This window comes from Camelus bactrianus, chromosome 5, assembly GCF_048773025.1.
Source record: "Camelus bactrianus isolate YW-2024 breed Bactrian camel chromosome 5, ASM4877302v1, whole genome shotgun sequence".
Classification (NCBI taxonomy): Eukaryota; Metazoa; Chordata; class Mammalia; order Artiodactyla; family Camelidae; genus Camelus; species Camelus bactrianus.
In genome coordinates, this window is record NC_133543.1 from 82507546 (window position 1) to 82524441 (window position 16896).

The 16896-nt window shown below is 38.3% G+C and overlaps 1 protein-coding gene across 4 annotated transcripts in view; it reads left to right on the forward strand.

Moving 5' to 3' along the window:
• DNAH7 (dynein axonemal heavy chain 7) overlaps window positions 1-16896 on the forward strand; it is a 220506-nt gene that overhangs the window by 199757 nt on the left and 3853 nt on the right. For 2 of the 4 annotated variants that reach the window (XM_074364244.1, XM_074364245.1), the window contains 6 exons: window positions 931-1068; window positions 4968-5198; window positions 7630-7782; window positions 9152-9329; window positions 14925-15028; window positions 15843-15926. In XM_074364244.1, coding sequence (XP_074220345.1) covers window positions 931-1068; window positions 4968-5198; window positions 7630-7782; window positions 9152-9329; window positions 14925-15028; window positions 15843-15926 — 888 coding nt within the window. The remainder of the gene's footprint in view (window positions 1-930; window positions 1069-4967; window positions 5199-7629; window positions 7783-9151; window positions 9330-14924; window positions 15029-15842; window positions 15927-16896) is intronic. The other 2 variants (XM_045511984.2, XM_074364246.1) reach the window with 2 other exon arrangements.

Genomic DNA, 16896 nt, shown 5'->3' on the forward strand with positions numbered 1-16896 from the left:
CGCTCAGTAGACTTCTAGGGGCTGACTGCTAGCACAATTAGTTTGGTTCTTATTTTATATCAAGAAGTCAAAAGGGCACATTTGAAAGTTAAACTCACAGCCACATGCAACAGAGGCACATGCCATAACCCCATCGTCCACTAGGATGAGTGCTAGCTGAGGGTGGACATCGTTAGGGATGAAGAGAAAAATCAGCCCCAGAGCCCAGGTCAGTGATTGGGTGGGGCAAGTCAACACAGAGAATCGTGAGTAGCAAGATCTCCAGCGATGAATTGTCAAGTGAGAATAAAGCAAGAGGAAGTCAAGTTATGTAACATATCCATATTGAAAAAACAGCAGTGGCCAATCTCCCCACCTCCATCTCCATATGTATATATGAATGTATATGATTATATGAACATCAAGATAGGTATGGATTTTGATAGAAGTTCATGTAAATAAAATATAAAATATGTGTGCATATGCATAAAAGATAAGTCATGTTAATGGTGGTAATCTCACCATAATAAAATCTCAGATAGTTTTTACTTTTCTGAATTACATGGATTTATCACAATAAGAATAAACAGAAAAATCAAAACTGGAAGACATTTATTGTTATTGTGATAAATTAAGAACAGTCATCAGCAAATGCAGCACAAATTTCTCTGGGAGAAACTTCTAAATGAAGTGGCCATGATATTCCTCTCCATTTTAAAATCCATTCTAGTTGAATCATACATTTTCTTTTTCTCTCTAAATGTGTCCATAAGTTTTTTTTTTTTTTTAAGTGTTGGCCTAGGTTAAAAGAAAATGAAAGCATTCAGTGTCCAGTCTCATAGGCTTATCCATTCAATAACTTGAGTATTGAAAATTGTCTCTTCTCAGTGTGCAAGTTCTACAGGATAATTGATTTCTAACCTCCTGACTCCTTGTCATTCATCTTTGCAGCACAAAAGCTACATCGAATACACAAAGACTCTGCCGCTGACCCCAGAACCAGAAATCTTTGGGATGAATGCCAATGCAGATATCACTAAAGATCAGTCAGAAACTCAACTGCTGTTCGATAACATTCTTCTCACACAGGTGTGTGACCTGTGTGGGAACTGGCTTCTGAGGCTAGAAAGGATACTCCCCAGGCAGCATGTGCCCACACCATAGAGGCCCGTGTACAGAATTCCACCTGGTAAACTGGAGAACCATTTTAAGGAAAGCAAAGCAAACACATATGTACCTTAAATATGGGTTTAAACATACAAAGGAAATGAATATACAGGTTTTATTTTGACCAGTCTTTTGATTTGGAAAGAATCTCTGAGTATCGTTCTGTTGCTAGGAATTCTTTGAGTGACATTCTTGGAGTGTCTCTGAGTATTCTTTGATACCGTTCTGTTGCTGGGAGTTCTCTTTTGCCTTTCTGGCGTAAATCATGCCCAGATACACTATATGTTATATCCCTTTTAATTCCTTTGAAGTGGAAGAAGAATTTCAAAGACACTTGAAGCAGTTGAGGCCAGAATCCATCTAGAAGTTTGCCTGCTTTATTTTCTAGTCTCTTATTAATTCAACATTTTGTAAATGACTTTATCAAATAATCCAGAATGTTTAACGTAGTTTGCATAAAAATAATTTTTCACACCAGTACTTTATCGGAGTACATAATATTTAAAGAATATAATTGCAATCGTAAGTACAAAATGAATGGAAGAGTTTAGGAGAGAAACAGAATTGACTCTTAGACATGCAGTTCCACTGGCGAGAGCGTTAACGTAAGGGCATATGGGAGGGTGGCCTTCTAGGGCACCAGAATTCAGCACGTCATGGGCACGAAGTCAGTACATTTGAGTGAAAGATGTTTAATCTTGCTTGTCTATTAAGCGATCCTCTCTTGTATTTTTTCCCATTATTTTGTTTTTTTATTTTTGTTTGCTTGGTTTTTTTTTTTTTTGAAAGCAAATTAGTCCAAATGGTGAGTTTCCTTAGTGACTGAGTAAAATTTTAGTAAGTTTAGGATGACTATCCAGTCAAGCATATTATTCCATGAGCTGATTTCAAGCTAGTCTTTTATATTTTTATGGAATCTCAGAGAAGTAATAATAACAGTTAGTACTTATGTAGTGCTTACTGTATGGCAGCACTGTTCTAAATGCTTTATGGATAACAGTGTAATGCTTAGCACAGTCCTATGAGATAGGAGCTAAGTATTCCTATTTTACAGCCAAAAAACTGAGACACAGAAAGATTAAGTAACTTACCCAAGATCAGCTAGTACCGTTGCAAGCCAGGACTCAAAGGTAGCAGTGTGACTGCCACTAGTTTGACTCCAGAATCTGTGTTCTGAACCACTATGCGATATTCCCTTTCTAGATTCTAAAACTGGGATAGGACCTTGAAGGCATAACCAGAGATAATGATGCTAGGGTGGTGGAGCCGGGGGTAAGATAAAAGAACTAGATTAGGAGGATGAAATAGTGTGCTGTCATTGATGGAAGAGTCCATGGAATTTCTAGCTCTGGTCTGCTGTAAGTTAAGGCAAAAGGCACAAAGGCTATGTCTGTTTTATATGTCAGTCCCACTAAAATCAGTTATCGCCTGAGCGGAAAACTATAAATACAGACATGAGTAAGTGGATCTTTAAGAACGTCAGTGCATGTAGTACCCGACAGTCTGACAACAGAAGATTTATAGTGTCTTTTGGCTTTATTTAAACTTGGGTTGTGCCACATTACAGAATACATAAAACAGTGGGCTCATTCCAACAGAACCAAACAAGTAAGTTTAAATACACTTGGGGTATCTTCTCAGTATGTAATTAAACAACCTCTTTCAGTGTCCTCCAACTCAGATTGGCAAGTACAATCACAGTAATGGGTAGGCAGGAGTTCAGTGATTCCCCATTGGGTTTACCACAATTCAGAGGCAGAGATGGACCAGAACTGCAGAGTTTGGAGAGCAAGGTCACGATGACAAGACTTCTCATTATGTGTTTAAAATATCTTTTAAAATGAGAGGGGCCACTATGGGAGCTGAGAATGTGACTTCTACAGAACAGCTCTTTTGCTTACACATAACTGCTGGACTCTGGAATAAGAAAATTTTTTGTTGGGGGAGGGTATATAGCTCAAGTGGTAGAGCACATGCTTAGCATGCGAGGTCCTGGGTTCAATCCCCAGTACCTCCTCTAAAAATAAATAAACCTAATTACCCCCCACCAAAATAAAATAATTTAAAAATTGTTTCTACTTAAAATATTGTAAAAGTGGAAACGAGAAGGTTAAATTCTGTGATGTCTCCTTGAAAATGGAACCCACTTATCTTTACTTATTCAATAAAAGGAAAACAACCCTTAGAAGATTTCAAATGGCATTTGTGAAAACTCTAAGGTAAGGTGGTAAAAAGAAAAAAGCTAAGTTAAATGATTACAAATAAAAGACATCCTTTTGCTCTTAATTCTTAATATCAGTTGGATAGTACTTTCAAAACACGTTGTCCCAATTAGGTGATTTTTGGTGTGTGAGAAATAGGTATAGGAATGTTAATGTTACTAAAATATTTTTCTTACATTGTTGAAGGGCTATAGACCTGGGATTTATTTTTTGTTTGGGGAGGTGTGGGGTTGGTGGCAGCACAGCTCTTGTTAGAAAATAGGAATGTTTTCTAATGAGTTTATGGTACCTTGTTTGCATGTCGACGTACAAATAGAAATCAGCACATAATTCTTAAAATGCAACGGAAATATATTTTACTGGTTTTGGCCAAATATTCATTACCTCCTTTGTTCTCTGTAATTTGTTTTATATATTTAGTTGCAAACCTAGCACTTTGGGATCATAATAAAGGATTACTATATTGGCATATCCCTCTTTTTTTTTTTTTAATTTTCTTTTTTTTGGGGGGAGGTAATTAAGTTTATTGATCTATTTATTTTTAATGGAGGTACTGGGGATTGAACCCAGGACCTGATGCATGCTATGCAGGCGCTCTACCACTGACCTAAACCCTTCCCCCCGGCATATCCCTCTTTTACTAACATGTAACTAACATTTACCAACATTGAATTATTTTATTGTGCAACTTCCTAGGCTCTTGTGGTAGAACATGGTAGGCAGCATTAAAAATCCCACTAGAACCTTAAGTAAAAGTAATAGTCCATATTTATAGAATAGACCCAGTATGGAAACTAGGAAATATAAAATCTGAAATAAGACTACACACGATTTCCTAGGACTGGCAAAATATGAGGGACGTTCATTTATCTTCTAATTGTGCTTGCTCTCTCTCAACACACACACACACACACACACACACACATTCATTTTGAAGATTTATTTAAAGGGTTTTCCCAGAAAATACAGATTCATTTACATGGTGCCACTATAAACATAAAGACTAAAAGCCAAAATGAGATTCCCCGTCCTTGCCTGCAGGGTGAGTCACTGGAGGCTGCCCTTCCTCCATGACTCCTCCAGCTGCTTAGAGGAGCTGACCTTATTTTCTTTGCCCTCCTGGTTCAAGGAGAAAACTCTGTCTCTGCTTTTGGCACCAGTAGGCACCAGAGCTATTAGCAAATATATTTTGTGGCAGGCTTTCTCAAAGCAAGATCAGATTTCGCCTTCCTGGATTCTGATGCCCATCGTCACCTGGCCGCCCCACCAATGAGAACGCTTTTCCTCCCTCTGTCTGCAGTCTCTGCTCTTGCCCCCTGACCCCCTGGCAGCACACTGTGCAACTTTTTTGTTTCCCCCAGACCCTCTTTTGCTTCTGGACACTGTACATGCCCTTCTGCCTTGTAACAACTCTTTTCTCCCAAAACTCTAACTCCCATGCCCATGATCATCACTTCAATAAATTCTACGTAGAGAAGAATCATAGAGAAAATAGCCAAGTAGCACTCATTCTTATAAATTTTACTTTAGGAGTTTTCCTATCCAGCAATTCTTCGGCCTTTATGAGGATTTCCGATTTGTCATTTGGATTCTTTACAGTCTCGTTCAGCAGAGGCGGGTGCAAAATCATCAGATGAAGTGGTAAACGAGGTCACTGGTGACATCTTGGGAAAACTTCCAAACAACTTTGACGTTGAGGCTGCAATGAGGAGATACCCAACCACTTACACTCAGAGCATGAACACGGTGCTTGTCCAAGAGATGGGACGGTTCAATAAGTTGTTGCAGACCATAAGAGAGTCGTGTATTAACATCCAAAAGGCAATCAAGGTAAGGGGAAGTACAACAGGCAGAGTCATCAAAATAAACATATTGTTCATTTAGTCAGAAAATATTTATTAGGCACAGATTCTGTGAAAACACTGTTCTTGGTTCTGAGGATAGAAAAAAATCCCTACCCTTGGAAAGCATATAATATTCTGGGGATGCCAGTTAACAGGTCAATAAATGTAGAAGATGGTAGACAGCAATTGTTTGGGGATGGAATATATGCTAAGAAGTCGTAATGTGTTAAGGAGGAAGGAAGATAAACTTCCGCCCTCACAGAGCTTCTTAAAGAGACAAATAAATTTTTTTTTCATTAAGTGGTAAGTTCTATGGAAAAAAACTAAAATGGAATAAGGATGTAGAGAATGATGGGTGGGAAACTCATTCATTTGGGGTCCAGCCCTTCTGAGGAGCTGACCCTTGAGCAGAGAGAGGCCTGATGTGAAGGGCAGGCCTCGGAACGTCTGGGCAGGGGTTCCAGCCAGCACGAAGGCCGTGAGAAAACCAGCTTGGCCTGGTCAGGGAGCGCAACAGGGAGGGCTGGTTTGGCCAGAGCAGAGTGAGCACGGGAGAAATGGTAGATCAGAGAGAGGAAGCCACGAGCTCCGTGACGGCCTGGTCAGCCAAGGTTAGGAGCTTCAATTTTATTCTAAAGTATAAAGGTAAAGAGAAGCCTTCAAAGGGTTTTAAGCAATGAAATGAAATGCTCTATTTTACATTTTTAAAAGTTTGCTCTGACCACTGCAGAAAGGGTTGCAGAGAAACAAGAACACAGGCGAGATCACTTAGGTGACTGAAGTTTCCCAATGGGTTGGTGCCTTGCAGGAGCATTGGAGGTGGGGAAAAGTGGCTGGGTGCAGGTTACTAATTTGGGTGCAAATTACTGACTTGGATGCAAGTTACTGAAAGAGGAGTCTCCTAGGCTCGCTGTAGTGTAACCTGCCTGGGCTTTTTGGCCAAGAAGCATTCAGTATCATGTGTTTCTCCTTAACCTGGTTCTTCCTGTATCCTTACTGGAAGATAAAGGCCTAGTGTCTAGCATCCTGGGGGATAAAAGAGGAAAGAGGCCCCAGGGAGCTCAGCATCCAATACACGTGCGCTCACGTCATTCCCGATGTCAGTGGGGATTCTGACCCCACCCGAACCTTCATGTTCCTTTCCAGGTTCTAGGCAGGTGATGTGCAAGTTTGTGGGTGAAGACCTAGGAGTCTGTTTTTTAAACCAGGTTTCAACGTTCTTTTTCATTCAGCACCACCCTCCTCTCCTCACTTTCAGCTAGGGCCTTCAATTCCAAGTATTTTGGGTGTGCTACAGTGTATATCTTTTTGAGTCTTAGCCTTCCCCCCTGCCAGTTTAGGATCAGTTTTCTCCTGACTACTAAGTCAACTACCAACAGTCCATATGCTTTTTAGCTCCCCAAACTGCCTTGCCTTTTCCTATTTTTGATGCACTTGTGGGCTTATGCTTTTAAAAAATAAATTCCTTTACTGCTGTTTCAGTGGAATTGAGGAAGGAAGCAAATGAAATGTGGATGTTTAATCCATTAAATTTATTCCAAAATCTTCTCCATGTGTTAGTTGGAATAATATTGTCAACTATGGAGAAAACAGAAATGATGATGGCAACTGGCCCAGCTGGAAGATCAAATTAGGAATTTGCAAGAACCTCAAAGTTTTACCATCTGTACATCAGTCATTCAAAATGGGATGAGATCAATTAGGCTTCACAATTGCAGTCCAGGATTTTTTAACTTTTCAAGGCATTTCATATCATTTTCTTCCTTTTATATTCATCACTATCCTTTAGAAGGCAGGACAGAGATAGGTTAGTTGTCCATTTAATAGACAAGTAAACTAAGTCAAAGTTAGGCTGTGAATCAAAAGCTAGTGAGTAGCCGAGTATTAAGAAGATCTTCCAAAGTGGGCAAAATGGGCAAAGGGGATCAAAAGGTACAAACTTCCAGTTACAAAATAAGTCAGTCACAGAGATGTAATGTTCAGCATAGTGACTATAGTTAATAATAGTATACTGCATATTTGAAAGTTGCTAAGAGAGTAGATCTTAAATTTTTCATCACAAGAAAAAAAAATATGTATGGTGATGGATGTTAAGTAGACTTATTGTTATGGTCACATCGCCATATATACAAATATTGAGTCATTATTATACACCTAAAACTAATATGTCATATATCAATTATATTTCAATAAAAGAAATTTTCCATTAAAATTCGACTAGATTAAAATTGTTAATGGCTTTCTAAGGAGTAATGCAAAGATCCCAAAACTTACTTGTGAACAAAAGAAAATATCTTTACTTTTTTGTTGCTATATGACTCAACCTTTGCCAATCACAGTTGTGAACAAAGGATAATTATAAAATTATTCAAAATCTAGAATACCATCATGTTAAACAATGGTTAAATGTGTTTCAGGGGCTTGTAGTGATGTCTACAGAACTTGAGGAAGTGGTTAGCAGCATTCTGAATGTCAGAATTCCAGGAATGTGGATGGGTAAATCATACCCAAGCCTTAAACCACTCGGGAGCTATGTGAATGACTTCCTTGCAAGACTAAAGTTTTTGCAGGTGAGTTCATCCAAATGATCATATATTAAGTTTCTTCTGATTTTATTTTCTTCATCAGGATGCCTAGTGTAATGAGGATTACTCTCTAGTTCTGTGCATCCCAGGCACAAATGACCACTACTCCCTAGTGCATATAGTTTAGCTAAGTGTTAACGCTGAACAATCAAAATACTAATATTGGAAGTAGAATCTCTGAAAGCTTTTTTAGGAGCAGGTGTTCATGTCCAGTGAAGTTTGACATGCAAGTCAGTGACATTTGAAGAGAGAAAACAACTGGTTATGTTGATTTTTCCATTAAATATTTAGCTTTAAAATAGATTCCCTACAGCAGAGCATCTTAGAAAGCCAGACAAGCTACTAGCAAGGAGCATTATGTCTTCCTTGTCCAGCACTCTTCCAGGTCATGAAATCACTAGATCGCTGTCTCAGCCCAAGACAATAATATAACCTCAAGGGCTAACTGTCTTGGCAATGTTGAGTGGGCAGAAGCCTGCCTCCTAATTACCTGGCCATATTGGCACTTAACTATGTTCAATTATATTCATTAGAAGTATTGATTAATTTCCTAGATACTGTACATAATGTATGAAAGATTGCCTGTGAGGAAATTTCTGCAGGGATAAAATGATAACTTCCCTTCCAGAATACAGGCCTTCTGTGATACAAGACTTGGTGCTAAAGAATTAAGACTGTTATTGAAAAATGCAGACTCTGCCTTGGGCTGTTTAGGGGAAAGTTGTTCAAATTCACTTCTCCAGACTGACTAAGTTTACTATTTAGTTAAGAGTCAGGACTCAACTACTTATTATAATATATAATATGAACAGAATATCCAGGTATCTTGATATTTATGAAGATCTTAAGCTCTCAATACCCTGATTCTTCTGGGAGCTCCTTGTACAATATTGTGCTTTCATATGTTGGATTTCATTGTATTTTGGTGAAATAGGAGGGAAAACTTCCAAAGGAATATTCTCCCAGATGCTAATGACCAGAGAGAAAAAAAGTGAAAAACCATTACCATCTGACCAGACCTTGCAGGGATCTCTACCATTCCACTATACATATTGTGCAACAATGCATAATAGATAGTCATTGCTGTATAGAGCTTTTCTGCAGGGCGTGTATAAAACAGACATTTACATCTGCTTTAACGCACATTGTGATACCCAAGCCGGTGCGATGAATGAGAAATTGACGTCAGAACATACGCAGAATAGGCTACTTATTTTTATTCCTCAAAGTGTTAGCTCATTTGCTAGTTTACCTAGAAGATAATGGCGGGGTGTTTGGGGACAGATTTCATTAAGCAGTGTTGCATTCAAAGTTGAAAAGCTATCGTCAGGACACTTGTGCTTTGACACCACAGCAATGGTACGAGGTTGGTCCTCCTCCCGTCTTCTGGCTTTCCGGCTTCTTCTTCACACAAGCCTTCCTGACTGGTGCCCAGCAGAACTACGCCAGGAAATACACCATCCCCATTGACCTTCTTGGGTTTGACTATGAAGTGATGGAAGACAAAGAATACAAGCAAGCTCCGGAAGATGGTAAGTGCAGCGATGGCACGAGGTGGCTTATATCTTGACACTGAGCAAAAACAACATTCCTGCTCACTTTTCTCAGCTGTTCAAAATTTAATCATCACGTATGTAACTTCCTCTCAAATGGTGGAGGAAAAAGAAATTTTACAAAGAGAGAGTGAGCAAAAGAAAGAGCAAGAATAAGTAAGTGATAAAGCAAACAGGGACTAAAATGAATCTGAATAAGGAATATATGTCCCTTGTACGGTTTTATTTTTACAAAATTTTGCAGGTTTGAAGTTATTTCAGGAAAAAAGGTTATGATGAAAGTAATCATCAAATTAACAATATGTGGGACAATCAACCATAGTCTTACTGTGACCTTGGGGAATTAAGGTGGTACAACATTAAAAAGAAGGTTTCCTTGGTCCCTCAAAGAGCATACTTTTGCAGATCCCTAAAATGTGTGTTCTTTCTTGTTATATACATCCTTCCAAAACGTAATGAAAGGAGAATTTGTTTTGTGATTGAAAGATTGTGAGGAAATTTATCTTTATTTTCTTAATTGATTGTCTTTTTAATACTCAGTGGCTACTCTATATTTTGTTTAAAATTTAATGGACAGGGCCACTATTTTAAACAAGTATTATTTTTAAATTGCTATAGATTCCTAATTTTACCAAAATGTTGTCTTTAAATAAATGATCATCTCTAAATGACCGTTAATGTGTTCTGCTTTGACTCATGTGTCAAAGACAATACTGCTTCTTATTCATCACCAAATGATGAATTCATTATTAGACATGGGGGATCTCAACAATGAACAATTTAGACAGGATCTTGACCCTCATGTGACCTGTACTCTGGTGGGAGATCCTCACAAGTAGACATGTCATCACAACAGTGTATGGTAATCACATTACTGGGCCAAGTGGTTTTCCTTTCCATTGACTGTCACAAATCTCAAGAGGGGTTGTAATACAGTGAAGCAATCCTATTACTGTTCCCTAGGAAAATTGCTTTCCCACTCTCAGAACAACCACGTCGGCCTTCTTTGTCCTTCACTCTGCTCCGGCATCTCACCTCATCCTTCACTGAAAAAAATAAGAAGCCATCAGAATGGAGTTTGCAGCCCTACCAAGTCCATAAGTCTGGTGACATCTGCACCCTCTGGTAGACCAGATCCTCTGGATGGTGCAGCTCTCACTTTTTCCCCCTCCTTCCAAGGGTTTCTATCCTTCAATTGTACCCTCCTTTACTAGAGTCAACAGTTCTCTCTCACACTCCTAGGTAATTCCTACCAGCATGTAATATGCTTTAGGTTGTCTCATTCAACAACAAATTCTACCTTTCATCTTCTCCAATCAACTGATGCTGTTTTTTCAGAGGTGCTAGTGACTTCCTTGTTGACAAATCCCATGAATTCTTTTCTGTCTTCATCTTAACCCCTTAGCAGTTTTTACTAGTGACAACTTCTTTTTTCTAGAAACATTCTTCTCACTTTGTTTCTAATGTCCTGTTTTTCCCTTTCTCACTGGACACATTTATGCTTGTTGCTAGCTTTTCCTCCTCTAAATATTGGAGTTCCCAAGGACTCAGTCCCAGGACTATTTCTCTTTTCTAATTGCATCCTCTCCCCAGGTGACCTCATACTTTTTTGTATCTTTAAAATTTATTATCTCTTGGCTGATATCTTCCAAATTTAAATGTCCAGTCTAGGTCTTTCCTTTAAGATCCAGACCTCAGTATCCGAGTGTCTACCTGAGTTCTCCACTTTGGTGTCTCTCGGATATGAAAAATGTGTAATGAATTTCAGTGAATGGCACCACTGTCCAGCCAGAAACCCATGGATTCTTCTTCATTCTTCTGCTCCATCATACACTCACATCAAATGCAGTCACTCGTCTACAGTCCTGCTGCCACCACTCTTTCTATCCAGACTTTTGCTCTAGCCTTCTATCTTCCCCCCAATGTTGTTACACTCATAATCCTTCATTTCTACAGGAGCCATAGAAATTTTTTAAAAATCTAAACAGATTATGTCACCACTAAGTCCCTATTGAAATTCAGAAAACTGAAGTTAATAATGGCATTTTCCCTTTGTAGCTAGAATAAACTCTAAATGCCTCACCATGACCATAAGGCCATGCACGTTCCGGTCACTGCCTACCTGTGGAGCTCAGCATGTACCACGGCATGCAGGTCACACTGACCTTCTGACAGCCTCTGGATCACTTCAAGCTCTTTTTCTCTGGTATCTTCCTACATGCTATTCCTAAGCCCAGACTTAGCATGGAGGGTAATTCTCAACCTTCAGTTCCCAGCTTAAGTTATAGCTCATCAGAAAGAGCCTTCAATAGACTCCTTCAACAATTGATCTATTGAAGCCCCCATTCCGCCTTGTTAGCCTCTCTTACGGCTTTGCTTATGAACTTCAAACCATGAGTCACACTCTGTAATTACTTCATTTCCTTCTTACTATCTCTCTCCTCCACTACAAGACAAACAGCAACAAGCCAGTGACCTTGTTTGCCATCATCCTTTTTTCCTTAGTGCCCGTCAATGTCTGGCACATATCAGGCCCTCAAATGCTGCTGTAGAAATTCCAGAAATCATGCTGCTTGAATCCACTCCACTCCACATTCATGGAATCTAACCCAACCTTTTAAGCCACAGTTCACTGCAATCGCCTTTAATACTTAATTTAAACAGTTTTATTGCCGAAGCACATCTAAGAACAATGGATTCAAGGGGGAAAAGATCATTGGGAAAATATTTTAAAACTAATCATTTCTTCCAGCCATAGATGCCTGAAGTTTGTAAATTAGCTAATATCTAAGATCAAACTATTAAATTGCCAATTGTTATACACCGAACTTAGACATTATATAAGGTAGCTGGTTTTTCTTTTTGCAATGATTTATTGACTTAACCCACAACTTCTCTTATTAAAGATCCAAATTTATTAGAATCCAAAGTTATCTTGAAAACAATAGAGAAGGTATAAAGCACAAGTTATTTAAAGATCAGTAAAGACCATTTAGTGTTCCAAGATCTCACAGTAAAAAGTAGCCATCAGTTAAATAAACCAGTGTACTGAATACTGAAGAATCAGCCCAGGTCTGATTTATAGTAGCCGATAGATATTCACTAAGTCATTAATTTTATTATTTTGTATACACACACATACATGTTCCCCAAAACACAAATATCCACAACTTAGCCATTTTGTCATTCTAGTTTTTTACTTCGTACTTAGCTAATTACCAGAAAGAAAAGGAGGTTCCATGGAATAACTTGGAGCAATGGACTTTTCCCAAGAAACAGCTTTCTCGTGGGAGGGGAGCAACACAGATCCAACCTGAGAATCCAACCGTGGGCTAGAATGTTCCTTTATCACCTCTGTCGCTCCACAGTCTGTCTCCTTTATACATACTTCAGTATGTACCTGTTTCTGGGTTCTGGGACTCATAAAGAAGTCAACCTCATTTACCCAAAGTCCAGTTAAACAGAATGAAAAAGCTAGTCACTCTTTTTTTTTTTTTTAATTTATTTTTTTTAGGGGGAAGGTAATCAGGTTTATTTGTTTGTTTGTTTATTAGAGGAGGTACTGGGGATTGTGCCCAGGACCTTGTATATGCTAAGCATGAGTTCTACCACTTGAGCTATACCCTTCCTCTTGGAAAAAGTTATTCACTCTTAAAGTGGCCAAAATGCCATTTAAATCTACCTAGACTTAGCATCATACATTCTAGATGTGTTTGCCTAAGATTCCTCTTATCTGAACTATTGGGCACTACAGGGTGACTCAAAGTCATCAATGAAGAGAGCAGTATGAAGCAGGAATGGGGCGGAGATGGTGAGCCAGAGAGGGGCCAGGGACAGTGGCTGACACTGTGCTGACCACGTCTCACAGATAGTGAAGCAAGCAGGAGCATGAAACAGGACCCAGTTAATATGAACTGTCATTTCATATTTTGTGTTTTCCATGATGCCCTTAATGGCCACGAGAAACAAAAATGTATTTGAATATCCCCATCACATTTCCCATAAAATTGTTAGGCTGGAGGGAACTTTTGTCCCTATCGCCACTTTTCTTAGGTGTTGAAAATGAACTCCGCTGTTTACTTTCTCTGACATCTTTCTTTCCTGAGTAAGGAACAGATCATCTAATTGGTTAGAGCCAGAGATTTCCTGGGCTGTGCTTATAAGTCAGCAGGGACAGGGTATTAAACAGCTCTCTGTAGGGTCCCCTCCATTTTCCCTGTTCCTGTCCGCTGTTGTGACTGGTCCGTAGGCCTTAGACATGGCCAGAGTCTCACCTTCAGGCAGGCCCACCCCTGACATTGTCCCAGGCTCCAGATGCATTTTGCAGTTCAGTTTTATTAGAGCAATACTTGGGAAGTTCTTAGACAAGTGCTTTGCCATTTAATAAAACTGACATTTTATTCCAACTATTCTTTCCATCAGTTAAAACCTAGAAAGGGTAAGCCTTCCCACTAACATCTGTCACTGAACTATCCACATGTGGCCTTTTAAATTTATAGTTAAAGTTAAATAAAATTTAAAATTCAATCCCTTAGTCACACAGCCATGTTTTAGGTGTTTCATAGCCAGTGGTTACCATATTGGGAAGCATAGATACAAAGTATTTCCATCATTACAGAGAGTCCTATTGGACAGCACTGCCCACATGGATTTTTATATTCTACTTTACAAAGCACTTGGATTTTTATATCCTACTTTACAAAGCACTTTCGCCAATATAGTAGACTTGATTGTAACTACAAGGTAGACAAGGCAGGCATTATCATTTTATAAACATTTTCCAGATGGGGAAAAAAAAATCACAGGTCGAAAGGTAAATGAATTGCTCATGGTATAGCAAATTAGGAACTAAAACCGAAGTCTTTCTAAGGTCCTCATTGCTTTCCTCTCATCTGCACAACAATTACAATCACTATTTTCATGTGTAGATACTCATGTTCAGTTCCTGAGGCTTACTCAGTGGAAAGCCAGAGCAAGTGAGCCAGGTTCCTTTGATTCCTTAAATTGTGCTCTTCAGCTGTTTGTGTGTGACACTGCATTCCAGAGGGAGTTCATCCATCTGTGTGTTCTCATACAGACTGAGGAGTGGCCTTGGAGTGAGAATAAAAGTTGGGGGGAGAAATTTAATTCTCACAACATTAGAGATCCACAGAAGGGTATTTTGTTCACATGCTGCCTAGATGCCACTGGATCCCTATAATTACGTGGAGAACTTTTCTTGTGGACTTCATGGACTGTGAAAACATGATAATCATTGGCCAATTAACATATAAATCTGATAGTGTTCACCCATACTGAGAACTTTACACAGACTAATTTAAAATTTCTTTCCCTTTTTGTCTTCCACGTCTAATTTCACTATTGCATTGGTCGACTAAGCAAAGTATAGATATTCCTGAAATAAGAACGTTAAGACAAAGTGCTCAGAACATTGCTTTTATTTTAGAGCATGTCTTAGTTTGCTGACCTTTTATCACTTGCGTGGTATTATTCACCTGTAGAAATTTCAGATTCAAAACTCAAATCAACGTGCATGTGTAAGGTAGTCTAGTAACCTGCTTCTTTTATATTTAGGTGTTTTCATTCATGGACTGTTTCTGGATGGAGCTTCCTGGAATAGAAAGATCAAGAAACTTGCAGAATCACATCCCAAAATTCTTTATGATACAGTGCCTGTGGTTAGTATTTTCTAATGATATATATGTGGGGGGCTATTTCACACACACAGCACGCACGCACACACATATACAGTCAATTCTTGTTATTCATGGTAATCACATTTTATAAACTTGATACCAACATAGAATTAGAGAAACACAAGGTTAAAGTTTCTGTGATCCTCTAGTCATATTTTTGCTAATTGATCAATACATAACTTTGTGTTTATGTTTAAAGATACCTTATTTAATATATACTGTTGATTCATTAACATTGAACTCACGAACTGTAACTTATGCCTGAACAAAACTTATAGTATTTTCTCTATAAGGCATATTGAAGCCTTCTTGTGTTTTGGAACAGTAAACAGCACCTCTACACTACACTTGGGGGCTGTTTTAAACAGCAAAATCACCAACCCAACCCACAAAAATTTGAAAAACTTGGCATTAAAATAAACTGAACAGGATTCATTTCAAAAATAAAATTAACATACTGTATCTATGGGATAGTATAGAGCTGCCAACCTATGCATATTAGGGATTCCAGAAAGAGAAGACAGCGAAAAGGGGATTGAAAATGTATTTGAAGAAATTATGGCTGAAAACTTGCCAAACCTAAAAAAGGAAACAGATAATCCAGCTACACAAAGCACAGAGCATCCCAAACAAGATGAACCCAAACAGACTCACACTAAGACATATCATAATTAAAATGACAGAAGTTAAAGAGAGGGTTCTAAAGGCAGCAAGTGAAAAACAGAGTCAGTAACAAGGAAATCCCCACAAAGTTGTTTGAGATTTTTCTTTTTCTTTTTCTTTTTTTTAAAAAAAGGCCTGTATCACAGTGAACTTAGGACTGCTTTTGCTGCATCCCAGAGATACGTATGATTGTGTTTTCACTGTCGTTTGTCTCAAGGTATTTTTTTGATTTCCTCTTTGATTTCATTGTTGACCCATTAGTTTTTTTAGTAACATGCTGAGTCTCCACCTAATGATTTTTTTTTCTCATTTTTCTTTCTGTGGTTGATTTCTAGTTTCATACCATTGTGGTCAGAAAAGATGCTTGAAATAATTTCTATCCTCTTAGATTTGTTGAGGTTTATTTTGTGCCAGTATGTGGTCTATCCTAGAACGTTCCATGCCTGCTTGAGAAGAATGTGTACTCTGGTTGTTTCTGGATGTAGTGTCCTGTAGATTTCAATTAATAACACTAAAAATAATGCTGGTTACATATTGTAGTTATAAGGGAAGGCAGCTCTGTTTTAAACAGCACAATATATAGGCTAGCCCCTTTAAAATAGTCACCTGAAGTGGGGAGGTGATCGAGTTCTACAATTGCTGATAAAATCTTTTCAGAATTTTGGGGGATTGGCCTTTTAAAAATTATTTTTATTGAAGTAGTCAGTTTATAATGTGTCAGTTCCTGGTGTACAGCACAATACTTCAGTCATATAGGAACATACATATATTTATTTTTATATTCTTTTTATCCATAAGTTATTACAAGGTATTGAATATAGTTCCCTATGCTATATAGTATAAACATATTGTTTTGTCTGTTTTATATATAGTAGTTAGTATCTGCAAATCTTGAACTCTCAATTTATCCCTTCCCACCCTCTTCCCCGCCTGGTAACCATAAATTTGTTTTCTATGTCTGTGAGTCTGTTTCTGTTTTGTAGATTAGTTGTTTTTTTTTTTTTTTTTTGAGACTCCACATATAAGTGATATCATATTGTATTTTTCTCTCTTTTTGGCTTCCTTCATTTAGAATGACATTTGCCAGGTCCATTCATGCTGCTGCTGATGACATTATTTATTTTTTATGACTGAGTAGTATTCCATTGTATAAATATACCACAGCTTCTTTATCCAGTCACCTGTTG